This window comes from Vanessa tameamea, chromosome 14 (genome assembly GCF_037043105.1).
Source record: "Vanessa tameamea isolate UH-Manoa-2023 chromosome 14, ilVanTame1 primary haplotype, whole genome shotgun sequence".
In the NCBI taxonomy this organism is placed as follows: domain Eukaryota; kingdom Metazoa; phylum Arthropoda; class Insecta; order Lepidoptera; family Nymphalidae; genus Vanessa; species Vanessa tameamea.
In genome coordinates, this window is record NC_087322.1 from 5693886 (window position 1) to 5715647 (window position 21762).

Here is a 21762-nt window from a genome sequence, read left to right on the forward strand (position 1 = left end):
ACAAAGTTCATTGATCGATCTTGTAGAAGGTAATTTTATAGAGTACTGTCGAAGCTAGAGAATGAATAAAGTTATCATAGATACATGTTCAGCTGGTGATGAAAACGCTAACAAGGTTGTGCTCATTATACATATCACTTCTCATCGACGTGTGACAATTACCAATCGAATACTTATTTAACTTACCTTTATTTGACGTAAGATTTTAAAAGTAGGATTTGTATAATATCACTAGCTCACAGTAAACAATGAGATAGAACGAGCGCGTAGAATAAATATATATAAAGCCAAATTAAGTTGTAACACATACCGAGTGCGTGACGCTTATATATTTACAAGCTTGTCGATGTGTGCGTAGAGTTACCAATGCATTTCCGGCAGAAATAGTAATACTAGAAATACAAGGGAGACTAGCCAATGCAAAACATATAATGCACAAGTACGTACACAAACAAAGATACATTCTCATAATCTGAAGGAACGGAAAATCCGACACCAGATAAGACTTCTGCGGCAAGGTACTCACTCCAACTTTCAGAAACCGGAACTATGACGTACTTTTTGGTTTGGCTTTAAAACCTATTTATAATATCTATTTGACTGAATTTGATTCAATTGATTGATTTGGTTGTATAATTTCATCTTATGATTTGATTCAATGGATTATTTATTACCCACTAAAACCACTGCGATGGTCATCTTTGGTATTTATCGGAAAGACTGCAGGATGCGTTAAAAGGTTTACTGTTACCTATTTTTTAAAAGCCCCAGTCGTCGAGGTGGTGGCTGTGGGCCGAGATGGCACCCGTTCCCAATCTGCGCTATTCCCTATTGAACGATGACGGCCTCACTAAAGGAGACTACGGACCTCCACGCCGATTCTCTGCGGAGTATTCCCAACACGATAGCTCGCAGGGAGAGTCTACTCGACTCTCGAATCAGGATGATAATAATATACTAAAATTTTAGCACAGTTGTTTTAACTGTGTTTTTGTAAGTAGCTTCAAATTATTTATATAGTGATTGTGAAAGTTATTTTCTAAGTACCTTTTAATTAAAACTTGTTTGTTGTGAAATGGAAACAACTAATTAAAAGTGGTTAAAGCTTAATTAAAAGTGGTTTCAATTTTAGGAATACGGGTAGTAAATAAGGAAACAATTAAGATGGAATTCAAAAAAAGTACGATTAAGATATTATTCATGCACTTATGACCATCATACCTACGCTCTGCTAATGATAAGCTACCTTTACGATTTAAACTTTTTGAGAAATTATAAATATTATATATTTTATTTTATTTATTTATTTATATATATATATAATGACAGATTTTTTACTGCCTCCAGAACATGCTTTTGAAATATTCTTAATAATAATATAATATAAGTCCGCTCGATACTCGCCACAAACTAAAATGATGGAATAATACTATGTAAATATACTTTTAAAAAAAATGGAAATGATATAATTATTTGTTTCTTAAAAAACTCATCTTTTCATATTATTTTGATGTTATAACTTACAGCCAGTTATTAAGAATATATTCATAATTATAATATTAAACAAAACATAATCAAAAATACAAAAATTAAATAGAAAATTAAAATAGATATCACAGAATGTAATGCTGTCAGAGTATGTTTTTTAATGATATGGGCGAAGATGAATAAATCTTGGTCATTATATCCTACTGAGTATAAATCATAGGGATAGAATATTTGAAATGACATGTCGCGCTTAAAATTTATATTTGAATAAAAAAATGTTTTATATAAATTTGTTAAAAAACTTTAAACCTGAAAGTTTAGTCTTTTGATATCCAATAAAGGCTGAAAAGGTAAATATACAGCTCGATTTTTCGTTTGTGTAAATTATTATTATTTTGTTTGTAAAACCTTAAAAAAAAAACTGCTTTTAACATAAAAGTGATTGATTGATGTCGATTACGCAAAACTATTAAATCAATAAAGTTCATTTCATATTCGATTTATTTAGCCCAAGATATCTATACCTAAACATGTGAGTCCTATGACATCCATATACATGTATTGTAGAGCATTTCGACTGATTCAATCGTCTATGATTGGAATGTATTCATTCAAGCGTAGTTCATTGGATGAACGAACATTATAAATGTTATATAAGTATTATGCCACTAAACAAACACCTCTTTAGAAGAAGATGACCCACTTTCGAAAATGGGGCTTCATTTTCTCATAAAAGTATACCGTTTGTATAAAGGACTTCGTGAATGCAGTTTCTAAGCTTTCAGACGATGAAATATTTTAAGGAGTTTCTTAAGTAACTTTAACACTTGTCCCATATGATGTAAAGCCCTTATGATCCTGCACCAGAATTGTTTTCAATTTTTCAGGGAATAAAGAACGTTTGTATACAAATTTGTGCACTTTAATATGTGCTGTACGGACAGTGTCGAAATCGGTCACGAGAACATTAACATCACTAGGTGCTAAAACATTGGAAAGTGATATTATCATAATAATTACTTTTATTGAAAGCAGATACAAAACATACTACTGCGGCGGAATTGACAATTAAACTATCTAGTAATTTATAATTTATAAACAGACACGAACGTTATGTCATCCAGAAATTAGTTTCAGATCCTATAGTTGGCAAAGCATTGAAAATGTATATACTTCTCAATACGGGCACTTAACTCAGTCAAATAGTCCATTAGCAACTCAGCCCGTAATCAATAGGCGTATTTTCAGTAAAATAAACATATAAAATAAATATTTTTGCCACTAATTGGTCCCATCACAGTATAATATGCAGAACAAATTATTTTAAATATTAACAGTCACCTTTTTTCGCGTTACTCACCTCGACCAAAGTTCGACTATTTACCGAAAAACGAAGATGAAAAAAATCGCCTTAACTGTTGAAATATTAGGTACAACGACGTAGACACTCAGTTGGCAGTTTAAATATTATGTAGGCGGATCTGAGAAGTAAACAACATTATGTACATATTAAGAATGAACCGATTAACATATAAAAGCGTTCATGAACTAAATAATAATAATAAATAATAATAACTATGGCTATTTAGTGCTAGTCCTAAAAAAATAAATTTTAACAATATTATACTTTCCATAATAATATTGTCCTTATAAAATTTGTTAATTTAGATAGATATTTTTATTGTATAAAATGTTAATTTAACAGTTTTATATTGAGTATTCCTATATATGAAATTGCTAATACAACATTCGATATGGAAAAATGTTATCATGGAAGTAGATTAGTCACGTGAGAACTATAAACACAAACATTTGCGATAAATTGGAATAAAAGAGGATCTCAAACACAAGTTATCCTTTTTTTTTAAATCAGAGTTTACTTTTGGATAGTAAAATTGAGTGTCAAAAATGTAACAATGCAAATTGCTTTTTTTATCAAAATTTGCTCTGAGTCTCTTTTATTGCATGTTTACATTTTCTTTGTAAGTTTGATCCGATTTTGAGTGTTTAGAAATTAAAAATATATTTTTATAGAAAAGTTTCAATATATTAATGGAAAACGAAATTTACAGGATCTATTAAATACTCTACAAAGGGATCATTAGGTTTTTTGGGTTATCACTTATCTGTAATTCAGATTGATTTTTAATTAAAGTTAATTCCATTTAAACTTAAGAATTGGAAAACTTGCAATCAAAAATTTGTAACTTTATCAGTAGAAACGTAAATACGAGATATAAATATTCTAAACATTCAAAGTCACGGATGTAATTTCATAAAGATGTATTCGTATTACGAAGTCGTACATTGTCACAGTTTTTCATCAGGGATGTCAGAATTTGGGACACTTGCCAAAATTTCATGTCTGAGGCCGCCACGCCTTCATTTAAGCACTATGTCGCCAGATTTTACGTCATTTAGTATTATTTATACGCATCTTAATAGTAAATACGTCTCAAGGTTTTAATAGGAATACTTTGTACCTCGTTTTTTTGTATTTTGTTGATACAAGAATGTTGATATTAAACATGAAATAAAAAAATATAAAAGCCCTGTTTTACAATTTTCGTCATTAGTCATTTACAAAAGTAATACGAAATATTTACAACATACATAAAACAAATTATGGTACATTATGAATGGTTGCCATTTCTTTCAATAACGGGCAATTCGCCCAGTAGAAAGTAGTGGTCATCGGTAATAGAGGTCACAGAATAGTAAACCTGTAAGGGTTTCGAGCCGGAATAAACAGTACACTAAACAGATGATAGTATTACTGGTTGGTCGTAGAATAATTGATAAGTGGTTGGTACCCACCCAGATGAGCACAAAGATCGTACACATGCAAAACAGTTAAACATATGTACGTTATACATCGTTGCAATATTGGATCTTGTGTAACGTAACAAATTAATTATATGTCGCTTTTTTATTTGTGTAACTTGTCTAGATATAGAGATAATACCTTTCGTTTAATATTATAAAAACTATATCTAAAGACGCCTATGGGAATCGAAAAAGATATGATAATAGAATATAAAGATATGCTATGATATTTACTATAAGTTTCAATTGGGCTTTGTACAAGACATGAAAATTAAGTGGCGCTAGAACAGGTTTAAATTCGCCATCTTCGATTGCTATTATTTCCTTACTATTGGGCCATCACGGCTCAAATCCCAAAGATGACTGATGAATCAAATGTAAATCATTTTGCCTATAATCATGGATCAGATGTGCGCTCAGCTCTCATTCCATACAAATACATGTCAATTTTAGTCGGAAAAGAATTTTTTTGGCAAGTTAAAATATATTATCCGTTTGAAAGAGTTTGGCTTAACAAAATATTTTGCAAAATATTATCATTTTACTAGCAAACATAATAATGATTTAAATAAAAGAAGAGAGGCCGTGGTGTTTGAGGAGCTGATTAAATCTCGGGTTTCTTTAATCGTTAGTGTAATCATCGTTAACAGTTTTCTCGGTTCCATTACTATATTGTCGCATGTGGTCAAAACCTTTTTTATGTGCACATCTATGGCCTTCAAATGATTATTATAATATACCAAACAATTATTAAAAAATATAAAAAATATTAAATAAAAATATAAGTTTCCACGTTCACCTATTAATATTAAATAATAATATTTACATCAATATGTTTACCTATTCAGAAAATACATTTAGTTTACCATGTGTGTAGGTGTAAGTACGTATCATATTGAATTAAATGACGACATCTAAGATCTATAATTAATTTTATTATTGTTTGACACGATGACAGCTACCCCAGATTTTCAGAAAGGAATTTTTCTTTGATGTATGATCTCAATAACGAAAACTTTTCCTGTATTATTGTAAACATTTGTTTGCTTCTTTAAAAATTGTTTATAATTGTATAAACACATCGATTGAACTGAATAAGCTTGCGCCTCCTGTCAGTGTCAGTGAATAAGTATATATTTTTATGATTTGATGATATTACACAAAACACACTCATCCTTCCTCTATATATATCTATATCTACCTAACATTTTACGACATTCTCGCCTTTTTGTATATATGGCATAAATTGGCAAAATGATAAATCAAACTTACTGACACTTTTCTTTCCGTACCTATGAAATTATCACATTAATAATTCTCATGATTCATCGCTCTATGTTTTTTTGTTTTTTAATAAACGGTGTACATAATACAAGCTTCTCAATTTTTGGTTAACTTTCGTTTTTTTTTTTGACTACGTGTTACTTTCAAACTTCGTTTTAGGTATTTACTCATCTCGTACTCGAGACATATACGTGAAATTAAATACGTACAAGTAAATCAAAATTCAGCGCGATTAAATTTTAGCAAAAAATCAGTTTTTGTTACAGTTTTTAAAAGATACTTACTGTTCATTTTTAAAAAGATAAATATAAATAATTTCTCTTTAAAATGATTATTATTTAACTTAACGACATATTGTTTATTTATATCTTTATAAAAATGTTGTTTAGAATTTGTAAAATTATTTTCTTTAAACTGGAATAATTGTCTATATGTCATTATACTCTAAATATACATATAATTTAGTACTATATCAAAATTGATATTATAGTATTTTTCGACTAAATTATTTGGATTGATTTTTATTTTCACAACGTTCCCCTTTGCTTTGGTTCCCGGTAACCCAGGAGATCCCGTAATTATTACAGGTTCTGTAAACGTATTGATCGAAATAGTCACGCGATGTGCAAGCGATAGATTTAGTTGATTCCTTGAAAATGAAATAACTTTTGAAAGGTAGGTAAAATTTCAAACAAAATTAGACATCAATAAGCAGTCTACATGAATTTATCTTCTTATATTGTTATTATTTAACATAAAATAAACCTTCGAATCGAGATTTAATATTTAGATAGAATAACAACAAGTACAGAATGTATATTTTATTTCTATGTCATGAATACCTATTATTCTAATCCATATTTTTTTACATTTTTATTGTTTTAATGCGAGGAATTAATTTGAGACCAAAACTTTATCCGTCAGGTTTGATAATAAACATAGATAAATGCGATTTATTTATTCGTTACATTGTTTGTCTACATAATTATTTAATGTATTTTCTGTTTATATATACATATATATATTTTATCATAAAATGTTTGAAATAAAAAAAGGTCTATGTTGGTCGAATATATATCTATATCTACCGATTGTGTGACACCCGTGCAAAAAAAAAAATTCTGAGCGGCTACTAGCTATATCAATAAGACACGCATAAATATTTTTATATCCTTTCACCGCAAAGTTTGTTGCCGTCGCGTCAGTAGGATGTCAACTGTCTCTCACAGCTTAAACTAGCGCCACACATCTAAACACCTTTTCTTTATTTTACTGCTAGCGATATAAATAGTGTTAACCCATAGGTATCAATTGACTACAATGTACGTAATAAATTGGACGACAATTTGACATTGACGCCATGGATGTGACCATTTTAGTTTACCTATTACTATTACTACTGAAATTGCATTCATCTATCGTGTATAATTAAAAAGTTTAAATGAAAGTGATACTATTTTAAACCATTTGATAACTTAGAATGAATTGCGTAACTTGACATTAATTGTTGTAAATAGCTCGTCACAAAAAATCGTGGGCCTCTGTCGCATGTCTGGCCTTACCTTTAGTCCTATAAGAACTGGGCGGGGGCAGGCATGTGCTAGCCGGCTCCGACGTTTAGTATTTTACTACTTCAGTATTCGTTAGCTGTTGCATAAAGTTATACGAGTGTTTTCGAACGAAACCGTTGTTAATATTTACAACTGAAGTCTGAACTTAAAAAATATAAATATGTCAGACAATTCATCGATAATATATTAGATTACAGAAAGTTTGTGTTTTTTCTTTTAAATAAGTAAAAGACCTTTACTTAGTTCTATTTCACTTTTTTCGTTATTGTAAATTCGGTCTCGTGTGAGCTGTGAACGAAAAGTGACGTCAAAATATAGATATAATATAGTGAACAGTGGTACTAACAAAATTTAACTTGAATTTGTTTGAAGATTGACTTGATAATTGGATAAGTAAAAGTACTACATACAATTGTCTCAATCGAACAAGTTTTGTAAGTTAATAAGCGGTTATGACCTTCTAAATGAAGGAATCATATTATCCTGACGATATTATGCTCTGCTTTGTACAAGGATTCGGTGAACGGGAACCTGGATATGGCAAAGACCATGAGGGAGCTGAATGTGATGCCACTAACATAAATACTTTAAAGAAAAAACAAAAGCGTAAATTCTTGACTGTCTCTAAAGCCTCAAACCCAGGACTGGGCGAGCAAAGTGACATTGAATTTAGAAGGACCGAGTCAGTGGAAGATAAGTCTTTGAAAGATACATTCCTCCGGGGCCTACCAGAGGTGAAGAGAAGCTTCAGTGATAGATTCTCAGTAAATACCGATGCAAGTGGAAGTAAAGTACCGAAAAGCCTTTCGACCATCAGAAAAACTTGGTGAGAACCTTATATTATATTAGAAAAAACGTTATAAAAATAATATAAATAAAAATGTTATTTTAGACCTATAAATATTAATTAGTATCAATTATAATAAATACCTTACTTAGATATCAGTTATAATTGTTATCTTAGGTATCAAAAATTATTGATATAAATTACTCATCTGAAGTTATCGTCAATATTAGCAATCAATTAGTAGTCCATCAAGTGTAATGTCTTTAAATTATTGATTTATTTCAATTATATTATAAACACTACTCAATTTTTTTTATCATTAACCCACAAAGAGAGATTTTTTCAAATTAAATTAGAACCTCTTGTGGCATAATCTATTGGATGCAATAAGTTGACAAAGCAGATAAAATAATGAAATTTTCACGTTTATTAATATATTATATGAAGATCAATTGTGTGCCGCCCTAATCTGAGTTCAGCCCTGGCACGTTCTGGACCATTGTTAGTTACCTAACCCATTTTGTAGTTTTCATAAACAATTGATATTGAGAATTTCTCTGTTGTACTTTCAAATCATATAATTACTACTTGGTGGTAGGTTTTTATGCAAGCCCGTCTGATATGATAGCACACACTCATCTCATTCTATTTCCAAAAAGGAACTTAGGTTTGTTGTGTTCCGGTTGATTCTAATTTCTCAGAACCAACATATTTTTAAGATTGTAAAAAACTAGTCTGTGTATGTAACATAATTTTCTTTCATATTTTGTGTTGCCTACTCAAACAATGAAATATATTATTTTTTTGAATGAAAACATTTTCCAGTATTGAAATCCAATTTAGTCTAATTACAAGGGATCACTATTATTACCAATTCTTTCCATATTAAAACTTTTAGGCATGAGAAATCATTCAAGACATCAGAACCTGGTACTTTGATACATTGCTGGCCTCATTACCATTGAGCCATTTATTAGTTTACAGTTTTATCTTTAGGAAAAAAGTGTTCGATATTGATCTGTTATTGTTATATAAGATAAGATAACACAGGTGTTACTTGTAGAGTATTAATCAAATGTCACATGATACGAGTGCTATGATAGGATTAAAATTATAAGTACTTTAATGCTATACATATATGTTGGTTACCAATTTTAAAATTAATCTTAGGAATAGTTCCTGAAAAGCAGATTCACTCAGATATAAGTCTGAGTGAATCTGCTTTTCAGGAACATCTCTATAAGGATATTATTATTAGATTTTATTTATAGATCTTAGCCTCCGTTCCAAATATTAATACTTAGGTTACTGACCTCTGTCTTAACCAGTAATCAATTATATTGAAAGCTATAATTAATATTAATTTTTGATAACAAAATGAACATACAGAATTTAAAATGCTGCTTTTACACTACATAAGGATAAAGTCCGGGGAAAACACATTTCTTCAAGAGATATGTGTTGACAGGCATAATGCTTTTAAATATAGGCACATATAAGGTCTGGTTTATCTACATTGTAGCACATGTTATTTTGTAACATTCGACAAACTCCATAGTCCTTTAGATTTGTGAATAACAAGAACATGTGCAAATGTTTTGTCAACATTAACATCTGTTGTCTTGACATTGAAGGTCTAGACTAAAAAGGTTACTGTTGCAAGTGATTATATCACTCACCACCAAAATTGCCACAAGAAAAAAAAAATATATTAATAATTTTAATGATATTAATGAATAAGCTTTAATACAGAATTTTCAAAGAATACCATTTTAATAGATATGTTTATTGTAATATGCTTTTTCAAGTTTGCTTAAGCAGCAGTTGACGTAAATTATAAAGAATATTAACGTAAGATAACGGCTCTTAATAACATTTTGGTATTAAATAATAGCTACTAAGCATTTATATGAGTATACAAACAGTTTATATAAGAATCGTGTTTCACAAAATGCTTGCGTGGTTTATGTCGCAAGCGTTATAATGATAGACTTCTAACATATGTTACTGACCTAGTTTACGTTGAACTACACTACCGAAATAACTGTAACGTTGTTAAGGCCAAGATATATTTGTTTCAATTATAATAGATGACATATTTACGTAATGATAAAAAATATGAAATTGAACTTGACGTATGTCACATTTCATTGTATTCGTTATTTAATAGTTTTTTAGACATTCAGTCATTCAAATGTACTTTGATAAGTCCCTTCTTTTGATGCGTCGAGTGCTACAGTTCAAGATTCTACCAAGAACGAAAAAAAGTTGTACAAATTCTTGACTTATCAGTAACACTATAAAAAATATTTGTGCATTAACTATTAACACATACAATTTTACAGAATAAAATGGAATGGACATAATAGATGTTAAAAATGTGTTTTAAATTTTATAATAGGCAAAGTTAAAAATATCTGCGTAATTATATTGAATCTTCAAAATCAAAATATACTTCATTCAAGTAGGCTTTTACAAGCACTTTTGAATCGTCCTTTAATAAACTATATTAAGTAAAGCTACCACCAGTTCTGAATCTAGATTCTACCGAGTATATCTATCGAATATACAGGAAGTATGTGTTGACTTTGCGGAATCGAAAACTGTTATTAGTTTACCTTTACCTCTGATTAAACAACGAATGGCAGCTTTGTTTCTATAAAAAACTCTATATTATTGTGAATATAAATAAAACTGATGTTAATTATAAACATATTGTGTTCCTATCTCGACACAAAAATCTCGAAGCGAGACTCCAAGATTATAGATAGACAGCCCTTTTTTGTACAATGGAACAGGTTCCATTACTTTAGCATTATTCCAAACTAAAATGCTGTAGGTACTTGTAAGACATAATAATATGAGATAACTAAAATATACACACTGAGCAATATCATTATCAAAGTTGTCTATGTATATGTTGCGGAGCTCAGTCTCCCTGCTAGGGACTATGAATGTCTACATATGTAATATATCTATGTATATACATACTGCGGAGCTCAGTCTTCCTTCTGAATGAGGTTTTCATCGAAGTTTAAACCTAAAAATACTGTAGTTACATTGAGATCACTATTGTTAAATGTTTCTGTTAACTGTACGTAACTTAATGCCTAAATAAGTCATTACACGTGAGCTAAAGAAGTCCTTTTAAAAAAAAACAATAATTTACGTTTACATTATATAATCAAAATCTTATTATCACGTAAAACCTTATTTGTATATTTAAAATAAAACTATAGATAACAATGACTGAACAGATAAGATAAATAAGGTTGTTATTAATTACATCGTAAAAATATTTGTAATTACGAAAATACCGGGAAGTAAAAGGTCATTACATAACATTTACGTTTATCAAGAAAACGTAGCTTAATTAAGGTTATTTGACTTGTTTCAATAAAAATGATTTAATTTAGTTTATTTTATTGTATTTAATAAATATATCATGCGTAATACTGTAGGTACTGGTTTTTTTTCTGTATTTACAATAATCGGTTACGTTCGGGTGATGTTCATAGCTGTAAACTTATTCCAATCGCAGAACAAGTAGAACAAATATAGGAGCTGCGTATTCCATGCGATTTAATAAAACAGTTCTTGATTATTTTTATTTATAATACATCACTATTCCACTTAACAACTTGTACCTACTTGATTTTACTTCCAAAGTTCAAAGCGCTATTATTCAATTATTCATTTTATGGATACCAAAAATGATTCTAGTTCTCGACCTTATTATGAAGGTCATTTAGTCCATTTTATTAAATTTGTCTTGGCCTGCTTTGGCTAACGCTAATAATATTAGTTTTTATTTTATTAGTTTAAGTGAACACTCAGGAAAATTTATGCACTTATATAAATAAATATGCAATGCTGTATATTTAAATATTATCTAAGAATATTCAAAATAAGAACATCTAAAAACTGTTTAATTAAATAAAAATTAAGAAAAATACTTGGTGGCGGGATAGGGCTTTGGTCATGACCGTCTGGGTTGTCACCACACACTTATCACCTATTCTACCGTCAACTAACTATAAAACAAAGCATAGGTTACATCGTTGTTTTTAATTAATTTTTTCGATGAAAGTAAGGTCTGTTACACTTGTTATAAAATATCAGTATACATTCTCATATATAATAGTTGTTATTCTTGTATTAGTAAAACAAAATGCCAGTAATGTCGACTATAGGCTCGCCTTTTCAATTACGTAGTAGGTAATACAATATTGCACAAATGCTGACAAAAAGCGAGCTTTATGCCAAAAACTTTCTCTATCAGTTAGTTTCAGTGCAAGTAAGGAATACTTGCATGCAAGTAATATGTAAAGGAAAAATACACAATAATGTGTATAACGAAGTTAGATGTCGATAAACATCAATAAATATTTAAATAGCATCTGTTAGAACGTATAATTAAAAAAAAACTTTAATTTTTTTTTTGTAATGTCCAAAAACGAATAGTTAAATACTCGACTGTATTCTTCCCAGTACGAAAAAGGTGTAATAGTTTTAACTTTATTGATTAGAAGGATTTTGTTTAAAGTTTGAAGATTTGATCCAAGTATTCAATATAAATGTAATTTTTTTTAATTAGTAATAAGCATTAAAATGAATAGATCTATGCAAGGGTCTAAGAGTAGTTCCGTTTTAGGAATTAGTCGTCAGGTGTTAGATATAAAAGGGTTTCAAGCTTGTTTCGTAACAAATTTCATCAAATTTGTATCAGTGACTAGGCCGTGAAATAGTAACTGTCAGATAGAGTTATCACAGACATACGTTCATATTTATAATTATTATTATCATACACATTATTTCAAGCTAATTTCGTAGGTACAAAAAGTAGTTTTATAGGCTCAACGACGACAACGGAAACGTTCTCTAAGTTTTAACCAAGCTAATTATAGTGGGTAAATATAATCCAGACAGGGCGTTATGCAGAGGGGTATGTCGTAATGATTTCTGCGCAATTGTTGCCCACCTACGCGTACAAGGTCATAATATCAGAACCGACTTATGTACATCGTCTGATATCATTCGTCATCAACCAAATACTATGAATTATATGCAGTTTAAATCCTTATATCAGTTGAAGATGATTAAATTTCCTTTTGCGTTTTCATATAATGTATTGTTTATTGTGAGACCAGCATAAGTAACGCGTAAAAAATAAAGAACAATCCTTGAGTTTCTCTTTCTACATAATTAAAAATGTATTATAAGTTATTTATAGTTTAAAATCTTTTTGCAAAGTTTTAATGTTCTTTTTTTTGTATAATCTTTGTCTCATTAAATATTTCGTTCTAGTAGCGAACGTTCGCCGCCCACGAATTGTTCGCATATAAGGAACGACGAATAACCCTATTGAATTAAACATTAATTAATTCCGTCGCGGCTTTTCATATGAGAGTCCTTCTTCAATTGGTTCGGTTGTATTTTGCTTCCCGTTTTAGAGGATCCGTAGCGCGTATGGAAGTTGGCATGGCGCCAAAGTTTCGGTGATTACCAACGATGTATTCGATACATATGGTAGGGAGAGAAGGACGATTTTGAGTAGTTTTATTTCATTCTATTGTTCTTAAGTCATCGTCCAACAAGTAAGAAAATATTTACAAAGCAACCTAGAAATAGAGGAAACGTATTAAGAATTTGTATTTAATTTTGAAACAGAGTAAGTATAAAATTAAAGAGTAACTTTCAGTATACAACTGGTTTCGATGGGACATCTTTCTTTTTAACAATAATAATTCACTTACATAAGAAAACACAATAAATATAACATTTACTGAATACGAGTATGTACAAGTTACAGTTTTCTGTTGTAAATTCCTATTTTATTATTAATAATGTAATAAAATATACATAAATAATATTAAAAAAAGTTGTTATTGTGATTTAATGGAATGCTTCAATTTAGTTAAATTATTAAATCAAGGATAATTTTAAATCTAAAATATAACTAAGTAATAGATAATTTACAAATACTTGATTGATCTCCTATAATTTTACGTTAAATAAAATTGAATTCGCGATTTATTTTTAATAAAAAAATATAGATTAAATAAAATTAAATGTATTTTATTATGTAGCAAAACCCGACTGACGTCAAACCTGTATAATAATTGTATATACCTACGAATTGTTATGGCGATCGATTGAACGGTTTACAAGTTAATGTGCGGCAGTTATATAGGGCCGATAAAAAAAAATAGATATTACAAAAAAAAATCTATAGCCAATCAATTCGAATCGAAGAAGGAATGAACATAAACATGAGATTTTGATAATAGCTCAGCTATAATGTGCACTATCAGTAGATCTTAAATAATATATTATTTTAACAACATTATACCACTTAACTATTTGTATGTACCTTTATTTTACTTCTAAAGTTCCGAGAAAATTTTGACATTTTATCGCAAGGCTATAATGAATATCAAAATATAGGTTATTCAAGTTCGATGAAATACCGTCAATTCGAAGTCAAATTGTTGTTTGCCTTTTGTCCTATTTTGAATGTTTATAGTAATGCGACATACGGAGTCTAAGATATACGTACTTTATATGTATAAGATTATATATAGTACATATTTTTACTTGAAATCATGCAACCATTTGTTATTTTCCTTGAGCTAAGATTAGCAACACTATTTATCTCATTTAGTGTTGCGAAACACAATAAGATATCTACGTCTGAGATATAACTTACATATAAAAGTAACAAAAAAAAGTAGACAGACGAAGGCAATTCCTTTTTTGAACATAATTTTTTTTATCGATTATTTTGATATTCTAAATTTAAAGCCTTTTTTTAAATAAAAAATATCCTTAAGATTTTATATAACTTTCTTGAATGTAGAAATAACACTCATGACGCAGTTCTCACAAACACTTTTCTTGTTACTATTCTTGCTTTCACGTGACGAGAATCGACATGTGTTCAAGTCATATTTAATAACTCGGCAAAGTTAGTAGTTGTTAAGGAAACTACATTATATTATGAATATTTGAAACACAATGAGAACTTCTATATATTATTAGCTTGAATATTTAAACGCTAAATGTTTGTATAAAATTTTATGCATATTAACATAATATCGTGATCTTTAATTATTTAGATTACATATTGTTTCCATTTTCTTGATGGTAGGTTTTTGTGCAAGCACAAGGGAGATAATATCTCAGTTCTCGAGATGGGTGGCGCATGGCGATGTAAGTAAATGGTTACTGATGTATTTTTTTACGGCGTCAATGTTTAAGGGCAACGGTGACTACCAGGTGGGCCATATGGCCGTCTACGTATGACATCAAAAATATATTAATTTTATTACGAATCGGTCAATTCAATCAATAATATAAATATATTATACCAATTTGCTCTCATCGCTACAAGGTTTATATATCTATTGTTTCTAGACCATTACTACTGAAAACTCCCTTTATTTTTATAGTAAAAAATATTTTAAGACGGAGTTATTAAGTTTATTATATTTTCTACGCGTTACACTTACTACATATGGGTAATGAATTGAGAATTAAGTATTAAAAATAAAATAATTTTACAGAAAAAGGTCATATGTCATATGTCTCTGTACTCTATATATAATTCTGAATCTTCTACAGTGACCCATACAGACGGGTTCAAAACACAAGTTGTAATTCGTTAACATGTTCAATCAGGTGCAGTTATTGTATGACTTCCTCACATACGCATCAGGATTCTTGGCAAAACCATCTGGCAATTGATTTGGCTTGTTATCATATTACAAAAATACATATTTCCTTTTAGCATGTACATATTTGTAACTGGAGCTGAGACTATTTGTTTACAATAGCAGTTTATATGCAACCACATGAGTTTTTATTATATACTTTAGATTAGATGCGTTCGACATTTGTTATATGATTTTATTTTTTTAACATAATTTAATATTACCATGCGTGTGGAATGGGTGGTACCTCTTTATAATATCTGTGGGAAATAATAAATATTATATGAATAAAAATGTATGTAGAGATAAGCAAAATCAATAACAAATCAAAGAAACACACAATTAAAGGTAAAAGATTAATATCATGTTACATAACTCCGAGATGTACATATATACTTAACATTGTGATATGTATAACTTACCTCACAAAACCTCCCAAAGGTGAAAACGCTTTGTCATTTAGTGGCACCAGAACAGACGGTGACTTTAAACCTTGGGGTAATTTGATGAAATATTTAACACTATCCGGTATTAGGATACCTACAAAATAATTTTCATTATTGTCTTATTCCTCCTCTGAACAATTTGCAAAGCAATCCATGGCGAAGTCAAGTAAGCTTAAGATATTCCAGCCAATACTTGTATAAGATTTGTTATATTAGTATTAAGTTTGTTAGAAAAGTCAATTATTTTTGTAGTCTCAAAATCAGGGTCGCATTAGATTTGAACAAGATTCCTGTTCACAAAACTTCATTACAAATATTCCGTTATGTAGGGAACGACAAATGATCAAACATTTGTATTTAATTTTGTAAAATAATAATGCTAATTGCGTAATTATTGGTATCGACTTACCATTTGAGTCATATCTATATTTTCGAAGCAAAGACTGCATAGTCGGGTTTTGAACATTCGATAACACTACAATAGCACATGGCTGAAACACAATATATAATGATAAACTAATAAATCAATTCACATTTTCAATAAACAAAGCATAAATAATACTGCATTTAATGATGTGAACGTATGAAATGTTCACACGAATTTCAGAACATTTGACTTCGTTGTTTGTATTATTGAGTGAAAAATGTTGAAAGCTAAAAAAAAAAACCAGAACATTTCAAATTGAAATTTCTTCGTTCAGTATACTCACTTCACTTATCGATTGTCAAAGTGAAAACTGCTTGGTACCATTCACGTATTCATGAGCAATGTGTTACCAATAATGGAATTTTTTACCTTCTTATATTTCTCATTGATTTCTTCATTTATATTAAGTCTGATGTCATCGTTATTTCTACGCGTAACTGTTGTCAGTATTAGTTTTTCATTTGAACCTTCATCGTCGTGGATGTCCGCGCCAGTCATAACATTCTCCGTTACCGGTGCTTCGGGTTCATAGTATATTGGTAGCATTCTCTGGAAATAACAAAAATTACAACGTGCATTATACTTTTATGATTATATAAAATAAATGCTAACATTCTCAACCACAAGAACGTTTAAAAATATGGCTATTAAAATTCCTATAAACCACATTGTTGACGGTTCCAAATAACTTCTCTGACTGAAACGGTTGCCCTAACGTCCAATATGTTTCCCCTTTATAAACAGTTTCTTCTTTCGTTAATTTGAGTTATTTTCTAAACATGCATGTCTTTGTTTGAAAACAATGTTCGGATTTTACCTTCTGAATATAATTTTGTCGAAATTATGTTGTAGTGCTAATACTATTTATAAATAAAATAAAAACCGATGACCCTGCAGGCCATTTCTACAATTTTCCGCTATTTTCGAGATATAAATATACATATTGATCTTCATGGTCTACAGATTGAAAATGATACTTTTAAAGTATTTAATATTTAGCCGGAATTTTTGAAGTTATTTGATACAAAACATAAATAAAATTATTTGTTTTTAATTTTTTGAAACGCGATAACTTTCTAATATCTTCGGAAAGTCTCGACCGATTTGACTAAAAAATCTAATCGGATCTAAGTCTCGATGAATCATATCGAACACCGATGTCGCGGATCTCACTTGATTGATTCGTTATAGAGGTATCGTATATCGACATAAAAATATTAAACATGCACACACGCGCACACGCACACACAGCAAGACGTCATCAAACGTTAAATAATCATATTGGCTTCCTATTTAGGAAAAGTGGGTGTATTAAATTAATGTTCTAACTTTCCTTCCTTAAATATTTATTTTGGAAACAAAATATTTCCCTAATCATTGTTTTATTTTTTATTGCTGGTTTTTAGGGTTTCATATCTGTAAACGAAGAGGAATCTCTTATAAGATTACTTCTTTGTTTTTCTGTCTATCTGTGCGTCAAGCCCTTTATCTCAGAAACCCGTAAATGTATAAAGTTGAAATTTATTTCAAATACTACGGTCTAACAATCAAAATATATGGCCGTTTACGTCGAATTTCCCAATCATTCTGAAAAGGAATCAAAACCTGTGGGGTACTTCCCGTTGACCTAAAATCATGAAATTTTACAAGCAACAATATCTAGTAGCACAAGTATTGGAAAAAATGGGTATCTTTCAATATTGTGTGGTGATACGGAACCTTCAGAGTGCCTTACTCTTTCTTACTTGCCCGGTTTTTAATCCTATATAATATATATTAATGATTTTTAAAGATTGTTAATGTGCGGAAGCTGAACACCATAGGCATTAAACACCAGGAAATAATCCAATAAATGCTCGTGACAAAAATTGTTGTCTGTGCAATAGTGTTACATTAGTCTGCTAGCCCTGATAGACTGCTAGCCCGTCTAGATGGGTAGGTACTACCAATTCATCATAAATTCCACCATCAGACAGCAATACTTATCGTTGTTTTCCGGTATAAAGAGTGAGCTAGCCAGTGTAACGACAGGCACAGGGGATATAAAATCTTAATTCCCAAGTTTTGTGGCACATTGGTGTTATAAGAAATGGTTAATATTTCTTAGAGGACCAATGTCTGGGCACTGGTGACTATTTAATATCTTGTGTTAGCCTCCCTACTTATTTGAAATAATAAAAAAAAAAAAACATGTGAACATAACCTACTAAGGAAAAGTTTAACCCCAATATTTGAATACAATTTCATACCAGAATAATCCCGTTGTTGTTATTATTATAAGAAGTAGGCTAACGGTACCATAAAATAGATATAGTTTTCTCGAGTAAACAGTTTAATGGAAAAATAACAGTAGACTGACAGACGCCTGTTTTTCGTTTATGAAGTTGATTACGGCTTTGCAGGTTTAAATGCCAATTAACAATAGCCGTGCTCGTTTCGATTTATAGTCTGGAAACATTCCGATCGTCGGTTATCTCTGGTTAACAGGCAACCTAAAAACGTAATACGTAACCGCTGAACTCGAATAGTGAAAACATGCCGAAAAAAGAAAATGGAACAATATTTTCAGCTTATTTTTTAAAATTGATTACATACTTGTTTAACGTGAACATAGTGTTTACAAAAGTTTAGATAGAAAATTAGTTATAATATTCTGCGTATTATCTTCATTTTTCTTAATGATAAAGTGTGAGATCGAAACGTTTCTATCATAACACCATAAATATATTAGTTCGCCTTGGAACTTTCCAAGGCCTTCTCTTTATCGTATCATCGGAAACCCTTCATAGAATAAAAATCGTATATGTGGCATAGACTGAATTGTGTGAATGTCCTAAAGTAACGCATAATTTAATAATTACGAGTACTGGTGCTTTACGATGACATCAATCAGGTTAGAGGGGTGGGGGGGGGGTTAGTTGCATTGCAGGTATTATGTAAACAAATAAACATACTCTCTTTCGCATTTATAATATTAGTAAGCAAGTTAGGTCATTTATGATTCAATGTTCATGTACTTCTGAATTTAGTCAATTATACTTTGTTAGTTAGAGGGCCGGAGCAAATGTCCAATCAAAGCTGGTCCGTTTGTCCGTAAAAATTGGCTTTATGTACGGAATTGAAAATCATTTTGAATTTCAGAACATAAATTACAAAGTTCATTCGTCGAGTAATGAAACGGATGATCACTAATTAACCAAGGTATTTTGAGCCCTATGATGTCACTAATTTAATTAGCTTAAAACTTTTAGAAGTATAACGCAGCTTAATGGTTTAGAAGTACATATGTTAAGAATATAGAGGGTAATTATTATTTTTTATCAAATATATTTACTCGGACTTTTTGTGGATTTTCTCGTGAAGAAAATAGCCGGGGATTTGGATTTGACACAGATTTATTTCGACAATATTTATTAGTGTGTGTGTGTGTCTCAAAATGTGCACTTTATATTTATTTTTATCATTATCCTTAAGAACCACTTTTTAATAAATAACCTACGATATTTATTTTATATGCTTATGTAAGTAATAATAATATAAACATTAATAATTTACATGCTGCATAAATAAGTATATTATATATTCTTGTAATTGACAAAAAATTAAATGTAAATCAACTATCGTCTTTAATGCGATTGACCTTATTCTCAAGTGTCACTTAACTGTTTAAATTGACCTGAAATGAAGTCTAATTAGCTCAAATAGTCTGCTTTAATTTATGGCCTCGCATGAACTGAATACCTGCAAACCACAGATGAAACAGGCGGTTTTTAAAAACGTACTTGGAACGGTATTTTCCTTTTAGTATTGTAAACCTTTCTATGATGAATTATTTAACTCTACATCTCTACGGTTTCGTTCGCGTTTGAGGGGGCTCCTCTCACCTAGGACTAAAAAGTGCCCTATGTGCTATTCCAGATTATAATCTATTTTATTCAGATCACAAAACATATCATACAATGTTTTGCATTTAATAAAAAAGAAATCATTTATAAATAAGATATAATCATTATTCATATCAATAGAATATGTAGGTACATGGATAGAAAAAAAATCAATAAATGAGTTGTTGAAATTAATAGTAAAACTACTTAGTGGTAGAGCTTTGTGCAAGCCCGTCTGGGTAGATACCACCCACTCATCAGATATTCTACCGGTAAACAACAGTACTCAGTATTGTTGTGTTCCGTAACTACAGGCACAAGGGACACAACATCTCGAAACGTATTTTAAGGTTGGTGGCGCATTGCTGATGTAAAGAATGCTTAATATTTTTTACAGCGCCATTGTCTATGGGCGTTGCTGACCCACTTACCATCAGATGGCCCATATGCTCGTCCGCCAATCTATGCCATAAAAAAACAAGAACACAAACTTAGTAACGGTTAATATTTATTCATAAATATGAATTGATTAATAACGTTTCTGCCATATATTTATATAATATAAACCAAATTAGGTAATTAGGCTAGATAAATGCTTGGTATACAAATGCCTGCACAAACATAGTGCTCATAGATTGGTTAATTAGGTCTTGACGTCATCGACATATGGACTGTATGCTTTTGCAATTTCGGGCGTGTGCAGTTTACTTTCGGATTTCTTCTTAAAATTTGTTGACTGAAACACCGAATAATTAATTATTGAGGCACATTGCATTCGCCCACCAACGAACGAATACATACATCAACATTCGTTCGAATATACTTTCATTTCAATCAATGATGTCCTAGACTTAAAAGATAGATAAATAGATAGGCTTAAAAAAGGTTTGTATGTGAATCCGTATAATAATATTTTGGAGCCTTGTTTGAATTAGTTGTATTAAAATCTTTGTGATTCAGTAACAATACACTACATATATATTGGTTAAAACTAGTGCTGGTTCAAATTTGTGATATTTGATTACGAATAATCGTATGAAAGTTTTTTATACCGTTCTGAATATAAGGTAGAATTTAGCTTGCTCCCCAACCTGTGATTGCGCGTTAGCAAGCATATAAACAGTGGCAAAAAATGTACACGTGCATTAGCCGAAAACAATAACCGTCAGAAAGAGATAGAGCATATTCCCATGATATTCATATAATAAAAAAGTGAAATGTATTGTTTGTGAAATAATAGATTGCGACGAGGGCCAAAGGCTCGTTGTTTAGCTTTTACCAACCATCTACAGATAAAGATGAATTAAAGAATTACTAATATTCCTTTTTTTAAGCTT

General features: G+C 30.2%; 2 protein-coding genes across 7 annotated transcripts in view; one reads left to right on the forward strand and one right to left on the reverse strand.

The window, feature by feature from the left end:
- LOC113398778 (GRAM domain-containing protein 2B-like) overlaps positions 1-21762 on the forward strand; it is a 63342-nt gene that overhangs the window by 13948 nt on the left and 27632 nt on the right. Inside the window, exon 1 of one of the 6 annotated variants that reach the window (XM_064216937.1) lies at positions 7216-7995. The exons of the other annotated variants lie outside the window; for them this stretch is intronic. Coding sequence (XP_064073007.1) covers positions 7634-7995 — 362 coding nt within the window. The 5' untranslated portion in view covers positions 7216-7633. Of the gene's footprint in view, positions 1-7215; positions 7996-21762 lie in introns of those variants that run through there. 6 annotated transcript variants of the gene reach the window in all.
- Positions 15572-17233, reverse strand: LOC135193627 (uncharacterized). Its single transcript, XM_064216946.1, has 5 exons — positions 17154-17233; positions 16911-17090; positions 16524-16605; positions 16091-16208; positions 15572-15928 (listed from the first exon to the last, which is right to left on the reverse strand). The coding sequence occupies exons 1-5, from the start codon at positions 17208-17210 to the stop codon at positions 15889-15891; spliced, it is 477 nt and encodes a 158-aa protein (XP_064073016.1). The 5' UTR covers positions 17211-17233; the 3' UTR covers positions 15572-15888.